Source organism: Trichomonas vaginalis, chromosome II (genome assembly GCF_026262505.1).
Source record: "Trichomonas vaginalis G3 chromosome II, whole genome shotgun sequence".
Taxonomy (NCBI): domain Eukaryota; phylum Parabasalia; order Trichomonadida; family Trichomonadidae; genus Trichomonas; species Trichomonas vaginalis.
The window spans coordinates 17847341-17870367 of NC_067204.1; the positions used below are offsets into that span (position 1 = coordinate 17847341).

General features: G+C 32.4%; 10 protein-coding genes across 10 annotated transcripts, besides 2 other annotated features; 3 read left to right on the top strand and 7 right to left on the bottom strand.

Moving 5' to 3' along the window:
- Nucleotides 1-1017: 1017 nt before the first annotated feature.
- Nucleotides 1018-1897: a mobile genetic element.
- A 5468-nt stretch (nt 1898-7365) lies between these two features.
- On the top strand, nt 7366-8429 carry TVAGG3_0563630 (uncharacterized protein; the record flags this gene model as incomplete). Its single annotated transcript, XM_001294392.2, has 1 exon — nt 7419-8429. A coding segment is annotated over one exon (1011 nt), but the record flags the coding sequence as incomplete, so codon positions are not given.
- Nucleotides 8430-11972: 3543 nt separating this feature from the next.
- Nucleotides 11973-23027: part of a mobile genetic element that runs on past the window's edge.
- Nucleotides 12384-12620, bottom strand: TVAGG3_0563650 (uncharacterized protein; the record flags this gene model as incomplete). Its single annotated transcript, XM_001297228.1, has 1 exon — nt 12384-12620. The coding sequence occupies one exon, from the start codon at nt 12618-12620 to the stop codon at nt 12384-12386; it is 237 nt and encodes a 78-aa protein (XP_001297229.1).
- Nucleotides 12670-13128, bottom strand: TVAGG3_0563660 (repellent protein 1 family; the record flags this gene model as incomplete). The annotated part of the gene is made up of 1 exon (XM_001297229.1): nt 12670-13128. The coding sequence occupies one exon, from the start codon at nt 13126-13128 to the stop codon at nt 12670-12672; it is 459 nt and encodes a 152-aa protein (XP_001297230.1).
- On the bottom strand, nt 13159-13518 carry TVAGG3_0563670 (uncharacterized protein; the record flags this gene model as incomplete). Its single annotated transcript, XM_051238547.1, has 1 exon — nt 13159-13518. One exon carries the CDS (start codon nt 13516-13518, stop codon nt 13159-13161), a length of 360 nt encoding a protein of 119 aa, XP_051096371.1.
- On the top strand, nt 15337-15501 carry TVAGG3_0563680 (uncharacterized protein; the record flags this gene model as incomplete). Its single annotated transcript, XM_051238548.1, has 1 exon — nt 15337-15501. A coding segment is annotated over one exon (165 nt), but the record flags the coding sequence as incomplete, so codon positions are not given.
- TVAGG3_0563690 (uncharacterized protein) lies at nt 15526-16383 on the top strand (the record flags this gene model as incomplete). Its single annotated transcript, XM_051238549.1, has 1 exon — nt 15526-16383. One exon carries the CDS (start codon nt 15526-15528, stop codon nt 16381-16383), a length of 858 nt encoding a protein of 285 aa, XP_051096373.1.
- Nucleotides 16530-17507, bottom strand: TVAGG3_0563700 (organellar and viral DNA polymerase type B; the record flags this gene model as incomplete). Its single annotated transcript, XM_001300958.2, has 1 exon — nt 16530-17507. The coding sequence occupies one exon, from the start codon at nt 17505-17507 to the stop codon at nt 16530-16532; it is 978 nt and encodes a 325-aa protein (XP_001300959.2).
- TVAGG3_0563710 (organellar and viral DNA polymerase type B) lies at nt 17921-18960 on the bottom strand (the record flags this gene model as incomplete). Its single annotated transcript, XM_001283384.1, has 1 exon — nt 17921-18960. A coding segment is annotated over one exon (1040 nt), but the record flags the coding sequence as incomplete, so codon positions are not given.
- Nucleotides 20986-21594, bottom strand: TVAGG3_0563720 (KilA, N-terminal/APSES-type HTH, DNA-binding family; the record flags this gene model as incomplete). Its single annotated transcript, XM_051238550.1, has 1 exon — nt 20986-21594. The coding sequence occupies one exon, from the start codon at nt 21592-21594 to the stop codon at nt 20986-20988; it is 609 nt and encodes a 202-aa protein (XP_051096374.1).
- Nucleotides 21966-22904, bottom strand: TVAGG3_0563730 (organellar and viral DNA polymerase type B; the record flags this gene model as incomplete). The annotated part of the gene is made up of 1 exon (XM_001300071.1): nt 21966-22904. The coding sequence occupies one exon, from the start codon at nt 22902-22904 to the stop codon at nt 21966-21968; it is 939 nt and encodes a 312-aa protein (XP_001300072.1).

Below are 23027 nucleotides of genomic sequence, written 5' to 3' on the forward strand. Positions count from 1 at the left end.
GGCATCTAACCAGTCATTATTAGCTTTTATATATTCTGCGCTTTTCATTGCCTTTTGCATGGCTGCGTCGTTATTTTTACTTCTTGTGCTAAGTTTTCATACTGTACGGTTTGGTTTTGCAACTGTAAAAGTTTTTCTGCCTTTACATTTGCTTCAACTTCTTTTTTATACTCATCGCTATCCATATATGTCTTCAGGCTTTTTGTTTTATCTCTTCATCTTTCAGTACTTTATATGAGTAGTATGGTTTTTCAAAATTTATGACATCTTGTTCCATTTTTGCTACTTCTGCTGCTTTTTCTGACACTTTTTCGCATATTGCTCTGTACTTAGTTCTTTCAGTTGTTCTTCTTTCTTCTTTTTCTCTACGTTTAACTCATTGGTTTCTTTGGTGTCTGTCGTATTCTAGTTTCTTTTCGTTTTCACTTATTTGTCTCTTATGTCTATGTTTGACTTTTGACATCTGATATTTGATTTTTGAGTGAACTCAAATTCATTTGACTTTGAGGGTTATAGCTGTTCCGTCTGCAGCTCACCAAGCCTGCCATTTTCGCTAAAAGTGCCGCTCTTAAACCTCCACTCTGTGCACCAATAACTCGGCTTAAAAGCATAGGGTTGCTTGACATTTGTTGCAACATAGTGGGTCATTCATCATTTGTTGTGCAACTGTTGTTGTGGTGTCAGTTTTACTATTGGATGTTTCAATGCTCCCTTCCTCTTACGTATATTCTTACGTAGCTTACGTGGCATTTTAAGTGAAGTAAAAAACGGTTTTTGACAGATGTTATATGACACTTTTTGTTCAGCACAAAAAACTACTCGGTCAAAGTGTTGTCAGTTTTGTAAAATAACCGTCCTATCTCATTCTATAAGGAAAAAGGCTTCTCAAAGTATACTTCCTTGGAACGCCTGTAACTTTTCCTGTAGCGACGATAGACCCTTACTTGTCCGGACAAAGTTATACTAAACATCTTCAGGGCTAGAGGGCACGAAGTGCCTGGAGGCCCCACTACCTTTTTTTTTCCCTATCCCTGCAGATTCGGGGATTTTTAAATTTTTTGATTTTTTTCGAAAATTTTTCGGAAAAAAAATATTTTCAGAAGAGCCTTAACGGCTAAGTTTTATGTTTAATGTTGAGTATCAAAAAGAATGGGCATCTGATATAGCCATCATATATCCCAGAAGCAAATAAAAAGTCTGACTTTTTAAGCATAAAAAATGAAATTTTATTTTTTGCAAAAAACAGGCCACCCGGATGTACGTTTATTGAGAGGAGGAGGATTAAATTTTTGAAAGCACTAAATTTGTAAATATGCTAGTTATATAATAATATGCATTATTTTAAAAAATAAAAATTAAAGCACGTTAAAATTTTTTGATGAATTTTTACAAAAGCTACTCAGGATAATGCAAGATATGAGTATTAAACATAAATTTCAAATCAGATTTTACTTATAATAAATATTTTAAATTTCCGAAAATTAAGTTCAGATCGACTCTATACGTAGTAAATACTAAATAAGGTGCCAAAAACCTATTAAACAGTATCAAAACTATCAAGATTGTAATGTTTTTGAAGAAAAATTTATAGAATTATGGACTTCAAACAGATATTATGTAAATAAAAATAATATAATGAATTTATTTATTCGTATAATAGCAGTAATAAGTCGATTATTCACTTCTACTTCTGAGATTTGAATTTAATTTCGACAGAAAAAGAGATTCAAGAGGAAAATACTAGGGGATACAAACAGCCACCATGACAGGATTATTATGGAGCCAAGTTGTATTTTTTGATATTTTTAGAGTTTTCCTACCTATTTAGGTACCAAGTTATTGCTTAAAAATTAAGGTTCTGAATTCTGAAGTTTACATGATCCTCCCGGGCGCACCCTTAATTTTTGATTGAATTATATGGATAATCTGATCATATCATTGCACAAATGGATAATAATAATATAGTTGACATGAGCGTTCAAAGCAACATCTCATATTATGGAAGTTAGATGATATAGATTTGTCGTTGAAAAGATTCAAAAGATCTGGAATAAGACTTGAAAGATGAGATAAAACTGAGTCTCTGTCGTTCAGATAGATCAAGAGAGAACTGAGAAAAGACAACTTGGAATTTGTAAAAGGATGTTAGAATGTTCACGATGAAGACGTTCTGAAAGAATGTTGAAGATGCCAATTGCTGCATAAAAACAACTAAAACGGAACAAAAACGACTGAGAAAAGTAGATCAATGTATCATAATCTTCGTCGATACAACTAAATTTAGAGAAGAAAAATATGAGCTTATAGATATTCTCACAAAGATACTTGTCAAGTTCGATACTTTCAAGTGCACTGAAGAAAATGTTCCGAATAGATGAAACAGATTCTTTGATTTTTTTAAATTGATCAAGTGAGTTCTTGTTTGTAAGTAATGAAACAAAAATGTCAATACCACAGAAGAATGATGTAGAGTCTGAAAGAAGACTAAAAACAACTGGACAAACTAGGCTAACAACAAAACTGTGGAATTATGAAAATTTAGACAATGATACAAAACATGAAAAAATGATATAATACAATGTGTGATTAATGTAAAATTGTTTTAAAAGACAAACAAGTGTAGATAAAAAAATAATCTAAAACATCTACAAAACTATGTGGAGAAAGTTTGACAAGAAGGAAAAGAATGTCGGTAATGAATTCGTTGTTGATGTTGTCAAAAACAACGTTGATCATAGAAATAACGGATAAAATAGTAGAATCTCGAAAGAAAAGTTCAATATGTGAAAGTGTGTAAAAAAAAATTAAAATAAAAAATGAATGAGTAATCGTAGTCAAGTGACTCTGAAACAATAGTTGGTGAAAAATCGGACTCGTACTCAATCAAGTACTTGAACTACTGAGAAAGAGAAAATTCGTTAGATTGTGGAATAGAACAGTCAAAAAACATATTGGTTGTAATGACTAAGGATGAAAGTAAGAATGAAAAGTGATGAATATTTAATGTAACTATGAAAAATAAATCTCTTTGAAAACTTAAACTGATGTTTGAAACAAAGGAATAATTGATTAAAATGTTAACAAATAATGAACAAATAGAATCTTCGTAGTTAATGAATTCAATGTATGAAATAAAATAATGAGAAAATGTTTCGATTTTGTCGTAATCAAGTAAACAGTGGCTGACGCATGAAAGGACATGAACTTCGGAATCAATGATGAAGTAACAATCTGTAAATTATTGATAAAGATATTCTTATTCTTATTATTAGTAGTTCTGACTGAGAAAGTCTTCAAGAAAAAGTAAACGCTTTAATTCTAAAGCCAAATGTTGTGAGAATGAAGAAAGTGTAACGCAGTTGTATTCGATATGAGGAAGAGGACAATTTAGGCAACGAAAGAAAAGTGATTCTGTAAAAGGTTGAAAGAGTCTCATTTAAACATGCAAAGTGATTGTACATGGTAATAATGCGTCCAATATTGGAAGGGTTTCATTATTATTTCTTGTTGTAAGCACTCTTTGTAAAAAGTTGTTAAGTTTTCGTCACAAATTTTTGTTTTGATTAAAATATCGGATAATATGCTCGATGTATTGACTTTTAATTCAAGATCTGATGAACTGTTGAACACGTTTATTAAAAACTCGAAAATTACTGGTTGATATATTTGATTATTTATGCAATATGTTACAATTGAGATACACGCATTATAATACTGAGAACCTAATGACAAAATGTCTTTAACTTGAGAAAAAAATCTTTTATCCTTAAATTTAGAAGCTTTTTAAACAAATTGACTGCTTTTTATATATTTAGAATTGATGAGCTTTGTAATGTAATAATAGTTTGTAAAAATCAGATGTGGTTTTGTCAATGTTTGTATTCTTTCGATGAAAATTCATTGTTTAAACGATTTCTGATTATTAAAAGATATACAGATGTAACGATACTATAGAAATGAAATAGTGATTAAGTTTAATACTATTCTTGTGACTCAGAGAGAATGATGAAAATTTGGTAAAATTTTGGACCCAATAAAAATTATTTATTCCCCCAAAATTTATTATTTTTATAAAAGTTTCAAACTTTCAAAATCTCTCTTTTATCAAATATTTATTTCATTCGGAGTAGCATGATAGAAAAAGAACATCACATATCTCGAATTTGCTCCATTTCACGAAGAATGAATGGGAAGAAGTCTACAAAACTACGTTTAGTTCTGAAATCTACAATAAAAATCAAACTTACATAGGTTACACAGGCAACTTTTATGTCCGTGAAGTCTATTTCAGTAACCTTGGCGACGACGGTGTTATCAACCTTAATTCTGCCGATGTTAAGTCTCTTATTTCATCAAATTCATTCGAAAACTCATCCCGCAACGGCGATGGTGGGTCCATCTACATCAATCAAGGCCAAAGTTCCATTCGAAAAGTTTGTAGTTTTGGATCCAAATCTACCGGCCTAGGAAAGTTCTGTTATATTAAAGTTTCATATGCTTCTACTAATATCAATGAAATCCAAGATTCTTCTATCACATATAGTAATCAAGGAAAATTAGTCGGATATAATACAATTGTTTTAAAATATGGCAATAATTCATTTTTCCAAAACAATATCACAAGAAATTATTGCAAATATAATGCGGCTTTTGGAATAGGAGATGGCAAAGGCACTATTTCAATCAAATATTCGAATATTGATGAAAACTATGCAACATCCAGAATTTGTTGTGTACAATACAAACCAGCAACATATAACAGCATTGTTTTCACAAACAACACTGTTTCTGAAGATTATGATTATCCTGGAATGTTTCTTTGTGGTAGTTGTTCTGCTACATTTGAAAACTGTTTCATTGCAACTAACAAACGGAATGATTGTTATTTGTTTGGAATTGCAGGTTCAAGATATACAATTACAGTCTCTAATTCATATATTGATACACAAGAAAAATTATTTCCAGAAGGTCAACAAGTTTCAATTGGACAAAATAAAGACATTTCAATTGAACTTCATCTTCATTCGACAGAACTCTGTCCAACAGGAAATAAAATTAAAAATCTTAATAAAATGATTTCGAAGCTTATTCATCTTAAAACAATAGGTGAATCAATGACTTCGATATTTTTATAATTCTATTATTTTTTTTTGAGTGAGAACTTTGAAAATCTTTTCATGTTTGAGATCAATGTCGTGGAAAATAAAAAGACAAAAACACATATGTTTGAAGTCAAATGATCAGATGAAGTTAGATGAAAGAGATTTATTGATGAAAAGATTCAAAAGATCTGGAATAAGACTTGAAAGATGAGATAAAACTGAGTCTCTGTCGTTCAAAGTGAGAGATCTAACCGAGAAAAGACAACTTGGAATTTGTAAAAGGATGTTAGAATGTTCACGATGAAGACGTTCTGAAAGAATGTTGAAGATGTCAATTACTGCATAAAAACAACGTGTTGAAATAAAAACAACTAAAACAGAACAAAAGTGATTGAAAAAAAGTGGATCCATGTGACTTAACTAACAAAGACATGTATAATAAACTTCGTCGATACAAATAAATTTATGGAAGAAAAATATGAGCTTAGAAATCTTCTCACAAAGATACTTGTCAAGTTCGATAATTTCAAGTGCACTGAAGAAAATGTTGCAAATAGATGAAACACATTCTTTGATGTTTTCAAGTTGATCAAGTGAGTTCTTGTTTGTAAGTAATGAAACACAAATGTCAATACCACAGAAGACTGATGTAGAGTCTGAAAGAAGACTAAAAACAACTGGACAAACTAGGTTAACAACAAAACTGTGGAATTATGGAAATTTAGACAATGATACAAAACATGAAAAAATGATACAATACAATGTGTGATTTATGTAAAATTGTTTTAAAAGACAAACAAGTGTAGATAAAAAAAATAATCTAAAACATCTACAAAACTATGTGGAGAAAGTTTGACAAGAAGGAAAAGAATGTCGGTAATGAATTCGTTGTTGATGTTGTCACAAACAACGTTGATCATAGAAATAACGGATAAAATAGTAGAATCTCGAAAGAAAAGTTCAATATGTGAAAGTGTGTAAAAAAAATTAAAATAAAAAATGAATGAGTAATCGTAGTCAAGTGACTCTGAAACAATAGTTGGTGAAAAATCGGACTCGTACTCAATCAAGTACTTGAACTACTGAGAAAGAGAAAATTCGTTAGATTGTGGAATAGAACAGTCAAAAAACATATTGGTTGTAATGACTAAGGATGAAAGTAAGAATGAAAAGTGATGAATATTTAATGTAACTATGAAAGATAAATCTCTTTGAAAACATAAACTGATGTTTGAAACAAAGGAATAATTGATTAAAATGTTAACAAATAATGAACAAATAGAATCTTCGTAGTTAATGAATTCAATGTATGAAATAAAATAATGAGAAAATGTTTCGATTTTGTCGTAATCAAGTAAACAGTGGCTGATGCATGAAAGGACATGAACTTCGGAATCAATGATGAAGTAACAATCTGTAAATTATTGATAAAGATATTCTTATTCTTATTATTAGTAGTTCTGACTGAGAAAGTCTTCAAGAAAAAGTAAACACTTTAATTCTAAAGCCAAATGTTGTGAGAATGAAGAAAGTGTAACGCAGTTGTATTCGATATGAGGAAGAGGACACATTTAGGCAACGAAAGAAAAGTGATTCTGTAAAAGGTTGAAAGAGTCTCATTTAAACATGCAAAGTGATGTACATGGTAATAATGCGTTCAATATTGGAAGGTTTTCATTATTATTTCTTGTTGTAAGCACTCTTTGTAAAAAGTTGTTAAGTTTTCGTCACAAATTTTTGTTTTGATTAAAATATCGGATAATGTGCTCGATATTGACTTTTAATTCAAGATCTGATGAACTGTTGAACGTTTATTAAAAACTCGAAAATTACTGGTGAATATATTTGATTATCTATGCAGTGTGTTACAATTGATATACACCCATTATAATACTGAGAACCTAATGACAAAATGTCTTTAACTTGAAGAAAAGAATCTTTTATCCTTAATTTTCGAAGTTTTTTAAACATTGACTGCTTTTTATATATTCAAAATTGATAAGCTTAGTCATGTAATAATAGTTTGTAAAAATCAGATGTGGCTTTGTCAATGTTTGTATTCTTTCGATGAAAATTCATTGTTTAAACGATTTCTGATTATTGAAAGGTGTACAGATACAGTGATACTATAGAAATGAAATAGTGATTAAGTTTAATACTATTCTTGTGACTCAGAGAGAATTATGAAAATTTTGTAAAATTTTGGACCCAATAAAAATTATTTATTCCCCAAAATTTATTATTTTTATAAAAGTTTCAAACTTTCAAAATCTCTCTTTTATCAAATATTTATTTCATTCGGAGTAACATGATAGAAAAAGAGCATCACATATCTCGAATTTGCTCCATTTCACGAAGAATGAATGGGAAGAAGTCTACAAAACTACGTTTAGTTCTGAAATCTACAATAAAAATCAAACATACATAGGTTACACAGGCAACTTTTATGTCCGTGAAGTCTATTTCAGTAACCTTGGCGACGACGGTGTTATCAACCTTAATTCTGCCGATGTTAAGTCTCTTATTTCATCAAATTCATTCGAAAACTCATCCCGCAACGGCGATGGTGGTTCCATCTACATCAATCAAGGCCAAAGTTCCATTCGAAAAGTTTGTAGTTTTGGATCCAAATCTACCGACTTTGGAAAGTTCTGTTATATTAAAGTTTCAAATGCTTCTACTAATATCAATGAAATCCAAGATTCTTCTATCACATATAGTAATCAAGGAAAATTAGTCGGATATAGTACAATTGTTTTACAATATGGCAATAATTCATTTTTCCAAAACAATGTCACGAGAAACTATTGCGGACATTATGCGGCTTTTGGAATAGGAGATGGCAAAGGCACTATTTCAATCAAATATTCGAATATTGATGAAAACCATGCAACATCCAGAATTTGCTGTGTAGGATCCAAACCAGCAACATGTAACAGCATTGTTTTCACAAACAACACTGTTTCTGAAGATTATGATTATACTGGAATGTTTTTTTGTGCTAGTTGTTCTGCTACATTTGAAAACTGTTTCATTGCAACTAACAAACGGAATGGATGTTATTTGTTTGGAATTTATGATTATGATTATTATCGTTCAAGATATACAATTACAGTTTCTAATTCATATATTGATACACAAGAAAAATTATTTCCAGAAGGTCAACAAGTTTCAATTGGACCAAATAAAGACATTTCAATTGAACTTCATCTTTATTCTACAGAACTCTGTCTATTTGGAAATAACATTGAAAATCTTAATAAAATCATTTCGAAGCTTATTCATCTTAAAACAATAGGTGAATCAATGACTTCGATATTTTTATAATTCTATTATTTTTTTTGAGTGAGAACTTTGAAAATCTTTTCATGTTTGAGATCAATGTCGTGGAAAATAAAAAGACAAAAACACATATGTTTGAAGTCAAATGATCAGATGAAGTTAGATGAAAGAGATTTATTGATGAAAAGATTCAAAAGATCTGGAATAAGACTTGAAAGATGAGATAAAACTGAGTCTCTGTCGTTCAAAGTGAGAGATCTAACCGAGAAAAGACAACTTGGAATTTGTAAAAGGATGTTAGAATGTTCACGATGAAGACGTTCTGAAAGAATGTTGAAGATGTCAATTACTGCATAAAAACAACGTGTTGAAATAAAAACAACTAAAACAGAACAAAAGTGATTGAAAAAAAAGTGGATCCATGTGACTTAACTAACAAAGACATGTATAATAAACTTCGTCGATACAACTAAATTTAGAGAAGAAAAACATGATCTTAGAAATCTTCTCACAAAGATACTTGTCAAGTTCGATAATTTCAAGTGCACTGAAGAAAATGTTGAAAATAGATGAAACACATTCTTTGATGTTTTCAAGTTCATCAAGTGAGTTCTTGTTTGTAAGTAATGAAACACAAATGTCAATACCACAGAAGACTGATGTAGAGTCTGAAAGAAGACTAAAAACAACTGGACAAACTAGGCTAACAACAAAACTGTGGAATTATGGAAATTTAGACAATGATACAAAACATGAAAAAATGATACAATACAATGTGTGATTAATGAAAAATTGTTTTAAAAGACAAACAAGTGTAGATAAAAAAAAATAATCTAAAACATCTGAAAAACTATGTGGAGAAAGTTTGACAAGAAGGAAAAGAATGTCGGTAATGAATTCGTTGTTGATGTTGTCACAAACAACGTTGATCATAGAAATAACGGATAAAATAGTAGAATCTCGAAAGAAAAGTTCAATATGTGAAAGTGTGTAAAAAAAATTAAAATAAAAAATGAATGAGTAATCGTAGTCAAGTGATTCTGAAACAATAGTTGGTGAAAAATCGGACTCGTACTCAATCAAGTACTTGAACTACTGAGAAAGAGAAAATTCGTTAGATTGTGGAATAGAACAGTCAAAAAACATATTGGTTGTAATGACTAAGGATGAAAGTAAGAATGAAAAGTGATGAATATTTAATGTAACTATGAAAGATAAATCTCTTTGAAAACATAAACTGATGTTTGAAACAAAGGAATAATTGATTAAAATGTTAACAAATAATGAACAAATAGAATCTTCGTAGTTAATGAATTCAATGTATGAAATAAAATAATGAGAAAATGTTTCGATTTTGTCGTAATCAAGTAAACAGTGGCTGACGCATGAAAGGACATGAACTTCGGAATCAATGATGAAGTAACAATCTGTAAATTATTGATAAAGATATTCTTATTCTTATTATTAGTAGTTCTGACTGAGAAAGTCTTCAAGAAAAAGTAAACGCTTTAATTCTAAAGCCAAATGTTGTGAGAATGAAGAAAGTGTAACGCAGTTGTATTCGATATGAGGAAGAGGACACATTTAGGCAACGAAAGAAAAGTGATTCTGTAAAAGGTTGAAAGAGTCTCATTTAAACATGCAAAGTGATTGTACATGGTAATAATGCGTTCAATATTGGAAGGGTTTCATTATTATTTCTTGTTGTAAGCACTCTTTGTAAAAAGTTGTTAAGTTTTCGTCACAAATTTTTGTTTTGATTAAAATATCGGATAATGTGCTCGATATATTGACTTTTAATTCAAGATCTGATGAACTATTGAACAGGTTTATTAAAAACTCGAAAATTACTGGTGAATATATTTGATTATCTATGCAGTGTGTTACAATTGATATACACCCATTATAATACTGAGTATCTAATGACAAAATGTCTTTAACTTGAAGAAAAGAATCTTTTATACTTAATTTTCGAAGTTTTTTAAACAATTTGACTGATTTTTATATATTCAAAATTGATAAGCTTAGTCATGTAATAATAGTTTGTAAAAATCAGATGTGGCTTTGTCAATGTTTGTATTCTTTCGATGAAAATTCATTGTTTAAACGATTTCTGATTATTGAAAGGTGTACAGATACAGTGATACTATAGAAATGAAATAGTGATTAAGTTTAATACTATTCTTGTGACTCAGAGAGAATTATGAAAATTTTGTAAAATTTTGGACCCAATAAAAATTATTTATTCCCCCAAAATTTATTATTTTTATAAAAGTTTCAAACTTTCAAAATCTCTCTTTTATCAAATATTTATTTCATTCGGAGTAACATGATAGAAAAAGAGCATCACATATCTCGAATTTGCTCCATTTCACGAAGAATGAATGGGAAGAAGTCTACAAAACTACGTTTAGTTCTGAAATCTACAATAAAAATCAAACATACATAGGTTACACAGGCAACTTTTATGTCCGTGAAGTCTATTTCAGTAACCTTGGCGACGACGGTGTTATCAACCTTAATTCTGCCGATGTTAAGTCTCTTATTTCATCAAATTCATTCGAAAACTCATCCCGCAACGGCGATGGTGGTTCCATCTACATCAATCAAGGCCAAAGTTCCATTCGAAAAGTTTGTAGTTTTGGATCCAAATCTACCGACTTTGGAAAGTTCTGTTATATTAAAGTTTCAAATGCTTCTACTAATATCAATGAAATCCAAGATTCTTCTATCACATATAGTAATCAAGGAAAATTAGTCGGATATAGTACAATTGTTTTACAATATGGCAATATTTCATTTTCCAAAACAATATCACGAGAAACTATTGCGGACATTATGCGGCTTTTGGAATAGGAGATGGCAAAGGCACTATTTCAATCAAATATTCGAATATTGATGAAAACCATGCAACATCCAGAATTTGCTGTGTAGGATCCAAACCAGCAACATATAACAGCATTGTTTTCACAAACAACACTGTTTCTGCAGATGATAGTGATTATCCTGGAATGTTTCATTGTTGGAAGTGTTCTGCTACATTTGAAAACTGTTTCATTGCAACTAACAAACGGAATGGATGTTATTTGTTTGGAATTTATGATTATGCTTCGGGTTCAATTACAGTTTCTAATTCATATATTGATACACAAGAAAAATTATTTCCAGAATGGCAACGAGTTTCAATTGGACAAAATAAAGACATTTCAATTGAACTTCATCTTCATTCTACAGAACTCTGTCTATTTGGAAATAACATTGAAAATCTTAATAAAATCATTTCGAAGCTTATTCATCTTCATGGAATCGGTGAATCAATGACTTCGATATTTTTATAATTCTATTATTTTTTTTGAGTGAGAACTTTGAAAATCTTTTCATGTTTGAGATCAATGTCGTGGAAAATAAAAAGACAAAAACACATATGTTTGAAGTCAAATGATCAGATGAAGTTAGATGAAAGAGATTTATTGATGAAAAGATTCAAAAGATCTGGAATAAGACTTGAAAGATGAGATAAAACTGAGTCTCTGTCGTTCAAAGTGAGAGATCTAACCGAGAAAAGACAACTTGGAATTTGTAAAAGGATAGTTAGTATACATATCTTCAGTACGGTGGCACTGCGCGCCATCTTACCAAAGTTATGTCAATCTGACACTTTACAAAACCACTAACGTATATTTTACATCGCAGATGCAATATTTCTAATAACCTTAAACTATTTCTGCCACGTAAAGTATTTATCACATAAACCACCTCATCTCACCTCTCTGTACGTTATATATTGTGCGCAGGTCATTGCCCATGGCAACTCCCCGCGACACAATGCACGTGCATGAAAAAATAAACGTTCTCACTAACGACTTCACTAACGTTCTCACTAACGTTTTCACTAACGTTCTCACTAACGACTTCACACGTATGAAAACATAGCGCAAAAATAAATTTAGGGTAGAAGGTTAGATCTAACCTCATTTCTACCCTGTTGAATTCATTGCTTTATAACTCTCTTCCTTTATCCAACTCTTCTAACTTCTTCTTAAGTTCAGCAATGTTGTCCTCATGAAGTTTAATCTTTCTCAAAATTCCTTCTTTATCTAATGGTTGCTTTATCTTTCTAAACTGAACTCTACCATCCTTCATAGTATGAATGTAAAAACCTTCTGGAATAGTTCCTGATTTAATGTATTCTACCAAAAACTTTTGTTTCATTGCTTCAGTGACTTTAGTCGTCATTTTACTCTAAATAAAATGTTCAAATAAAATAAAAATAACGTTATTTTTTTCAGTAAGGAAACGCAGGAGTTTTACGATTTATTTGAGGAGTAGGTTCTGGTTTAAATGTTGGAGTCGGTTTAGGAGTTGACTTTTGAACAGGAGTTTGTACTTCCATAGGTTCAGGAGTCATTGAAGGTTTTGCTTGTGAAGGTGTTGGTTTTGGCGAAGGTGTTGGAGTTTGTTTAACTTCAGCTACTTCAGTATTATTTACAACATTTGCTTTATTTCTTTTCAACATCATAACTGCTCCTGCTGTAGCTAGCAAACCTAGTGGGAGACCATATTTTATATAAGGACTTGACCAAATGCTATTTTTGACAGGAGCTGGTGGAACACCTAACCTTGATGAGACTGCTCTTTGCCATTGTGCAGCTCGTAAGAAATATTCAATAGGTGCTCCATAATCGTTTGGTAAAGTTTGTTTCATAGATGGTGAAGGTTCACGAGAGCTTGATGAAGAACTCATTTATAAGCTTTAAAAATAAACGTTCATCCTTTATTCCTCACTGTCGTCCGTAGCTAAGTTATAGTCATCTAATCTTATTATGGGGATGCCATTAGCACGCACCTGAATGGCAAAGCAACAATCCCTCATAAATCCAATAAGTGGCTTTGGTACATTTTCAGTTGCTAGTTCAATAGGTCCTTTAACAGACAATTTGTATGTTATTGGAGCAGTAGATGTTTGACCTTGCTGGAAGCAAAAGTCCACTTCTGTTGGAAAACCACATAAGAAATGTGTGTTGTCATAGCTATCCCATTTATGTTTCACACTACCATCATCCACCAATGACCTCATAACATCTTCATTAAATCCTATCATATCATTGTTTGTATTGCAGGCGTTCGCAACCATTTCATAAAATACAGGTCCATATGATTTTTCAGGTTCTGCAGGCATATTTCCATAAGCTCCCATGGAAAGCTGAAGATATTTAAACTTAGGGTTCTCAAAATTAACATAATAGTTGTCTTTCTTTCTAAATAGTGCCCAAATACTTTTAACATTAATAGGCGTATAAGCTGCTGTAAATGTTGCACTTGAACTATCTGTATTCTTTGAGAATGAACCGTCCATAGGAATCCAATCCATAACTTTAACAGGAAAACATAAAGCCTCGTTTGTATAATGTTCTACAAGTTCTGTATAAATGTTAGGGTCTAAAGAGAATGACTTTGGATGAATGAAACATTCATTAAAATCCATCTTTGTTCGAAATAGTTGCTGGGTTACAGTTGTAATAGTAACTGTTCCACTAGCTTCTACTGCCTTCGTTATCATAGTGAATGGTTCATTCCATGGAACAAATTTATTTGTCGGTGGATTTGAATCTGAAGCAAATGCAACTTTAAGAGTTGGATTGAAAGCAATGATATCATTTACAGATATAGATGTGCATTGTAAGGCGTCGCTACTGAACTTTACTTTAAGCTGAATGTTTCCTGCAAAAGCTGGAATAAATCGAATAGCTTCTAATGGAAGGAATCTTCTAACAGGAATTCTTAAACGAAGCTTTAAATCAAATGATTTTCCTGCTGTAATTGGACCACTAACAATTTGTCCTGTTCTGCATGTTCCCGAATGACTCCATACATCTTCATGTCGAGTCTTTGAGAAAACATCTACTTTCTTTATTTGTTCGGTAGTTTGTGAGTTTGAAGTTATATATGCTTCTTCTCTTGCGTTGTCTTGAGAATATACGATACGACCGTTTGCAAGGATTTGATATCCAGCAACTGCATAGAAAGCGTCATCGAAACCAATCCAAAATCCTGGTGGGTTTGTTTTATTGGAACCTGAACCAATTTCTTTATCTACAATAAATTGACCTTCCATTTTATACGTAATGAATGTATTGTAAAGGTCCAACATATTTTCACCAGGAGATGAGAGATTGAATGTTACCCATGTGTTATCTTTAGCAGTTCCAGGTTGTGATGGAATCTTTGCGTCAGAATATTTTCTATTAGTGTCACCAATTTGAACTGCATTGTCTATGATATCGAAATATGAGCGAATCTGATGAATATGCTCTGCTGGAGTAAATTCGTTTAGCTGTTCGTTCTGCATGTATTTACTTCAGATAAAAATATCTATTTACTTCATTATTCTCACTCTTCTTCTTGGCATTCGTGGTGGAAGTTGTTTCTTGACATTTTCAATGAACTGTACATTCTCTTTTGTCTCAACTTCTTTCACTGGCGGGTCAGGATTCTTTGACTCGATTTGTTTTTCAATGAAATTCACGAACTTTGCAATAAGCTCTTGGTTCGTTATTGAAAGTACATCTGGCTTCTTTTCTTCTGGTTCTATTGACTTTTCAGTTTGAACAGAAGGTTTTATATGGGCTTCGTGGACTTCACCCTTGCCATGCACCTTAATGTTGTCGCTTTCTGCATTCGCTAATGGAACCTTTCTTTTTCTTACGTATATTTTACCATCTTTACTCTGACTTACGTAATAGAAAGGATGTTGTATTCCTCTTGCGTCATTTAATATAATAGACTCTCGCTCTGATTTTGACAAGCTCATTTTACATCGGTTAAAGTTTTAAGTTAGATTTTTATCCGCAGTCAAATGACTCAGACAAGCCCTACGGACAAGACCCAAGGGGTCATAGATGTTGAAGCATTGAAGAAAGAAATTCGCGAGCAAATTTTATCCGAACTGAAGGAACAAAAACAAGAACAAAAGCCAGAGAGACCAAAGAGAAAACTTAGTGAAAAACAACTTGCTGCATTAGCTGCTGGAAGACAAAAGAACCCACGTTTGCTGGCGAAGAAAGCTAGAGAAGAAGCTGAAGCAAAAGCTAAAGAAGCTGAAGCAAAGAAAGAGTAAATGGTTTATTTTTATCCGAATTAAATGTATAGACAAATACCTTTATCTGTTGCATTCAGTAGTGAAAACCCTGACGTCAAAATAAAGGGGAACAGAGTAACGTTTAAGTTTCCAACAGACTGGATTGTGAACATAAATGAAGAGAAGTACATTGGCATAACATCTATGTATATAACACGTGCTTTCAGAAAGGTTGACTTTATACTTCAAGTCGAGATAGAAAATGACGAACAGTCTTTAAGCGCCCAAAACATTCACATATACAAATACTTTAAAGACGATACAACATTGTTGCAATGTATGATTTCATTTAATGAGATGTTCGAGAAAAAGTTCAACATTGAAGTACAAACTTTACAGCCTTTACGTGAGTTTCTTGCACAACTGAAAGAAGAAGGTAGTCAGCCACAACTTATAGACTTTCATTATGAATTTAATGAAAATGAAGATGGAACACATGACTGTCAGTTTGTTGTATTCTCACCATTCAATGAAGTCGCTAAAGAGAAAGAAAATCCATTACGTATAAGATTTCAAATCTCTGAACCAAGTGATGATTTCAAGAATGTTTTCAATTATGATGCAATGCTTCCGAGGAAAAATGAATTTTCAAAGATTGTAACACCTGGCATTTGGGATAGAAAGCAAGCTATATTATATTCAAACTTAAGTAAGGGAGTTGAAAACGAGTTCATTGGTCATACACGAACTTCACCACTTCCTAACCCTAAATACTATAAATTAACTGGCTTCAATCGTGAGTTTTGGATAGACATGTTCTCCACTCATGACCATAACTGCCCAGTGTTCTTACCTCCAGACCATAAGGACCGTCTCTACATTGAAGCACAACTCTTAAACTCTACCATCGCAGTATTGTAAAATCTACGCTAGTTTTATTTTTATCACGAATGACCTCATTCATGACCTCATTGCTGACAAAAATAAATGACCTCATTCATGACCTCATTCATGACCTCATTGCTGACAAAAATAAATGACCTCATTGCTGACAAAAATAAATGACCTCAGAACTTCAACTTACGAATAAAGCTTGTTTTAGTCGTTATTGAGAAGTTAAACTTTTCAGCAAAGCAAGGACTAGAAGACTTACATAAGTCAAATCCAATCTCTTGACCATCATGAAGTGCTTTGTAAAGTTTCATTAAACTGAACTCAGAGTCTTTGTCATATGTTCCAACAGGTATGTGAATGTTCTTATCTTCATTGTAATAGCATTGTATAGCTTCAGGAAACATTTCATTTGCTGTTAAAGCAAGGACGTCTTGTTTGACACCTTTGCAACGTGCATGGAATGCAACTTCATTTAAATCGTTAGTGAGTAAGTCTATGTAAGTCTTCTTTCCACAAAATATTGACTTGTATGCTAAACTTTGTTTTCCAGGTGTTATTTCTGCGAAGTCAGAATGGAACTGACCTAATGTTTTACCAATAAGTTCTCTACCGTATCTCTTCTTAAACTCTGCTGCAAGCTTTGGTATGTCTTCATTGAAAATATGCATGCTATCACAGTCCTGGTAAAATATTTGAAGTCCCATATCTTCAGCAGTACAGAATACTTCACACATTATTCTCTTCGACATAGACAGAATGTTAACACCAAGTGGACAGAAGTTAAAGTGTCTGCAAATGCTTTTCGTTAGCTTGAAAATAGTTTTATCTGAACCATCCAAACCTTCGAACTTCACTATATGGTTGTAGTTTCTGATGGCATATCTTATAGCATCTTTGTCATTTACTATGGTTATTTTTGACTCAATAGGAGATAGAATAGTTTTGCCATAAATACTGTTCAAAATGAGCTTTATATTTTCTTGCAAAGGATTTCCTTCTTTCTTATACTTTAACCTTAACTCAAACAACTTCTTTACTTCATCTCTTATTCTAATATCTCTGTTTCCATCGTAATAGTATCCTTGCAACACTTCACATTTGACACCTTGATATTTTATGAGGTCTTGTAATGTTATATGGTCAACATACATTAAACAGCAAGTGTTTGAACTTCTGGGAACGTTAAGTTCTGGATTTAGTTCAGGGTCACAAACTATTAAAGGAAAGTGTCTATGTATGCCAATCTTTTATCTTAATGAGAACAAAGAAGCCGGACATAAACTTTTCACCAATGGGTTCCTTTTGGTCGTCATCGAATAAATGTCTCATGAGATACTCTGTGCTTAACATTTCTTTCTTCATAACCTTTGGAATACCTTCTAAAGTATAAAGTCTTGCTATAGCGGATGGATATAATGAAACAGCGTCGAAGTCAGCAATGAGTTTCTTTTCGCTCTTTTGTTTCATGTTATCTGACAGCATACATCTTCCACCTTGAATACAGCGTGAAATAAATTCTCTTGGTTTATTTGAGAGGTCATATAAATTTCCATTCGGGAAGTACACTCTGTTCTCAAACAATTTGTTAGCAATTGAACAAATACTAACGTAGTCATATACGTTTAAATCAAACTCTTTCAATATGTCATTGCGGAACTTAACAAAACCTTCTCTTAAAATTCTTACATCTTGTTTGCAATAGAATGTGCTATACTTTTCTAAGTCGAAGTGGTTCTCATCTATTCTGCAACCTTTGATGGAATCTATGTTTTTCATGAATGTATCTGCATCCTGGATAAACTTACACGCTTCAGAAATGACACCAGTTCTGTTGTCATTTGCTAACAAAGTACTGCTGTAGTAGTTGTAAGGAAATACTTCTTTCGGTCCTGTTTGTAAGTTAAACATAGCAGGAAATAGTTTAAGCTTCTTATTTATAACACTGTAAGAGTCTTTTATAATAATTGCCCTTCCTTTATATAAGCCAGTTATTTGCATTGTTCGTGAACCTTTAATGATGGGAGTTCCTTTCACTTCTGTCATGTGTCTTAAGATGAAGTTTATATCATAACTGAGGTTATGGAAATATATTAAACTCTTGTCAGGAAGTCGTTCCAAAAATTCTGTTGCACAGTTCTGACCCCAAATGCTTTCACTCACTGAACCATCTTCACTGTCGTAACATATGTTAAAAGCTTTATGAAAGCCATCGGTACTGCACTCAAAGTCAGCAAAGAAAACGTGCTCAGGAATGAACTTACACTTAGCTTTATTTACTTCTTTTGACTCTGCTTTCTCCTTCTGTCGAACACAATACTTAGGAGAATATGACAAGTCTTTAAATGGTGCAAGGTTCTGTTTATATAAGTCAGTCGTATATGTGAAAAGTTCTCCATAAGAAATAGGTTCGAAATATTTACACTCCCACAATGTTTTCATAACATCCCATAGAGGTGTAGTTCTATCATTACGAACAACATATTTGTTCTCTCTCTTTGTATAAATCTTCATCTGTTTCTCAATGTTCATTCCACCACACTCCTTCAAGATTTCTCTGTAATTTCTGATGAAGTATCTTGTCATTGGTAATCTTTCATTTAGCATGTAGTGGTCTTCAACAAGAAGTAAGTCAATAGTTCGAGCAGTTTCACATTCTTTTGGTATGTAGTGAATTATTCTGTTATCTTTGGAGTTGTCGAAATAACCAATGGTAACATTAAATGCTATACCTGTTGCGTCAGAAATTTCTTGTACTTTACTTTGAGGAAAGTCTCTAACACGAATGACTTCTCTCATGTGGTCAATAGTTTCTTCATTTACTCCAGCCTGAATGCAAGCATAAACGAAACAATTGTCTTCTGTCATAAGTGCTGCAGTTCTTTTGTTCAGTTCATTGAAGATTTGGTAGCGTTCAAGATTTATAGGTAATGTGCAAAGATACTTCCAGAACTGACCGCTTCTCTTCTTATAAAACTTCTTTTCACCATTATCTTTCCAAAAGCTTTCTATAAGTGCTGGGTTTCCTGTTTGCTTAAGAGCTTCCAAAATGGCTTTCTGGCCATTTGTCAGTGTGCTTTCATCTCTATATGGTCGCTTCTGTGGCTTTCCTTTCTTAACATCTGACATTGTTAAGCCTTCATATTCAGTTAAATCATACATCTTTATTTCAGTAAGATTCTTTATGTTTGTCAAGAAGAAGTCATAGTGCATTTCAACAATACCTGCAGCGTTTGCTTCTATCTCTGATATAAAGTTCTCCTTCAAGAGCTGATGTAGTAATGTTCCAATATTATTGAGGTTTAACGTAGAACATTCATACTTTCCACCAAGTTTATAACATACCATCCATCTTTGTTGTGAGTTTATTTTAATCTTCTCTAAGAGTCTCATGAAAACCTTACCGAAATGTTTGTGTAAGTAGTCTCTGTTTGATTCATCTAAAGCTTCGATGTTAAAGTCAATGAGTCTATTGCCTGACTTCACATTCCTCTTCCTATTCTCTTCATCTTTCTTTAACCATCTCTCACCTTCTTTTGGTTTGTCGTCAATGGAACGAATGACATCGTTAGCTTTGCGAACTTGTTCTATAGCGCTCTTAAACATCTCTCTTCTCTGTTGTTTCAGTGTGTCGTCTCTTCTTCTTGTTTCACCAACGTTTGCATTTGTTATGTCAAACATTTCTCTTCTTACTTCATGAGGTACTGAACGTCTATGATATAAGTCAATAGCAACGTCATTTAAAGGAAATGCTCTTGCATGGACTTCGTCCTCGCCGCGTTGCGGCTTTATGAACTCATGAATTCTATCATAACTTATTGCACCATTGTAGTCATTGAGGATGTCAGCGAGTGCTTTTTTGTTTGTTGCGTAATGTTTTGCTACTTCTATGTTAGCTTCTGTTAGAAGTTGTTTTATTTCCGAGTGTTCTAACTTAGACAACTTCCGATACATCTTTAGTAGGAAATAAAAAATTTTCTTAGAAAAAAATTAGCTTAGATTTTTTAAGGTTAGTTTTAAAATATTTCAAACTTTTTATTTTAATGAAACACATGCAAGATTGCAAGTTCTTTTCATACAATGCTCTCGCTACTGTCATCAAGAATGAGTTCAATAATGCTTCAAATGTTAATGTTATCTTTAACAAGAAGTTTGTGAAAGAATCTAAGTTCGGTCAGTATGTCAGACCATTAGCTATCGTCATTGACCGCAAACGTTATACTTCACGAGAGTTAGCAGTAGTTTTGAAACAAAAGAGTTTCTTCGTGAATGTCAAAGATACTCATTATACTGTTATAAAGAACTCTAACGTTGACTTCTTCAGTATTGCTATGAATCTTTCCGAACAGAAAGAATATAAGAAGGGTGAAACAAATGTGAAATATTATCCTTCATCTCTGAAGACAATAACGAACAAAGATGTTATACAGAAATTCTTACCAAAGGTTGAAGAAGCTTCTATTGACATTGACGAAGGAAGTGAAATGGTTGAAGAAATAGACCCTGAAGCTATTTAAGCAAAAATATATTTTTGGTGAAGAGGTGAGATCTCACCCGTTTTTCACCTCTTTTTTCACCTCATTCTCTCTTCGTTAATGTTGTCGTGACTTCTTCGTTAATGTTGTCGTGACTTCATTCTTCCTCTTTGAAGATATCGAAATATTCTGTTATTTTTTCCTTCAGTAATGTTAAGTCTTCTTTGAATGTAAGTATTGTGCAACCTTTGATGTCATAGTGTGTTTGAGGAAGAGTATTTTTGACAATTTCCTTTATTTGCTCATTCGGTGTCATTGAAATCGGTAAGTTTTCACGATAGAACCAGTTTCTGTCAGATTTATATATTTTAGCTAAGTCATAAAAGCTCTTGTTGTTTCTTCTGACTAAATGCAACATAACCATATCTTTATCTTCTTCTTTCTCCAACTCTTCGGTATATATCATATACTTATAACTCTTTTCCTTACCTTTTGGTACCGAACGCGGTATTCTTTTCTGTATGCTTTTGTCTTTGGATTCAATGACTTCATCTTTTGCATGAAGTTTCTTTTCCAACTCTCCACGTTCTGCTTTATATAGTTCATCTAACATCATGAAAATATAACAAGCATAACGAGGTGAAGCCCACATTGCTACAGCATTTACTAAAAGTCTATGAATATAATAACCTTTCAAACCAGGTGCCAAATTCTTGCGATTTTCGTACGGAATCTCTTCCCCCGGTTTTCCGAGGGAAGCAATCATATGAGGAAATTCTTCTAAAAGTTCTTTTGTCTGTTGGTTTTCAAACCAATGATATGCTTGCTTTGTAGAACAAAGAGCATTCATTATACTTTGCATTTGATACATATCGTCTTTGACTGAACGAATGAGACGTAACTGTTTGTTATACTGTATGTATTCATATTCTTCATTTATGGCTTCATGAACGATAGCAATTGTTGTGTTCTCTGATGTTGTCATTACTGTTTCTTACATACAAGATAAAAAATTTTCTTAGAAAAAAATTAGCGTTATTTTTCTAACTAATGAAATTCATGAAATTTGGTCATTTTTCAGCAAAAATAATGTTTAGGGTAGAAGGTTAGATCTACCCTCATTTCTACCCTCATTATTTATAACCGTTTTACATGGTAAACGTTATGAATTCGTGAGATTCTAAACAGTTTTGTAGCTTCTATTTCTTCAGTTAATATATCAAAAGTTTTAACAATGCCGAAAGTTTCTTTATACTTCTTCTTGACGTCAGATAGAAGGAAATCGTCAGCAGTTGGATAGTTTTTGTTCAGAAATTCTAACATGTCCATTTTATTTTCTGCCGGCTTTTCTGCTTCTTTCTTTAAGTCTGCATAGTCGTTTCTCATACGTTCTATCTCTTTGACGGAGTAGTTATATTTCCTCATTGCTGCCTTACATTTTGAACATTGCGGCATCGTTTTTGCGTTATATTCTGAAACCTTACCTGCTAAAACAACCAAGGCGTCAATGGTTTTCTTTAAATCTGAAGCAGTTGGTTTTATCTGTTCATTCCATACCTTACCTCTTCTATCTTTATCTCTTATCTGCCATACACATTTTGCAACTAATGAAACAAAGTTGTCGTATGTCTTAAACTCCACCGATTTATATATGTCAGAGATGTTCTTATATACCATGTCGCAATCTTTGTCCATAACTTTATGGTTGCAATGATATCCTAGAAACTCATAGTTTACTTTACGTATGAACTTCTTTATTTCTACTGAGTCAGTTGGTTTCACTTCTATTTCATCGAACTCAGGAATAGTGAGCTTTTGTTGTTGGATTTCAGGCAATTTGGGTAAATGGTCAATAATATCCTGCATTTCATAAAGATACTGTTCATTTTCTTCATCCTGTGCGGTACAGTCTAAATTACTTGTTAAAAGTTCTTGCTTTATCTTCTGGATTTCTGTTTCAAAAGTATATGAAGAAGGAATGAAGCTTTTCATTTCTACTAACATAGATGTTGGATTCATGACTAACGAGTTTGGTGAAGTTGTTTGAATTGTTGTTGTGCCGATTGTTGAAATCATATCTTTTATACAAGATAAAAAATTTTCTTAGAAAAAAATTAGCGTTATTTTTTCCTATCTTAAGGAAATTCATGAAAATTCATGAGACCCAAAGGGTCAGAGCCGCAAAGCGGCTAGGATAGA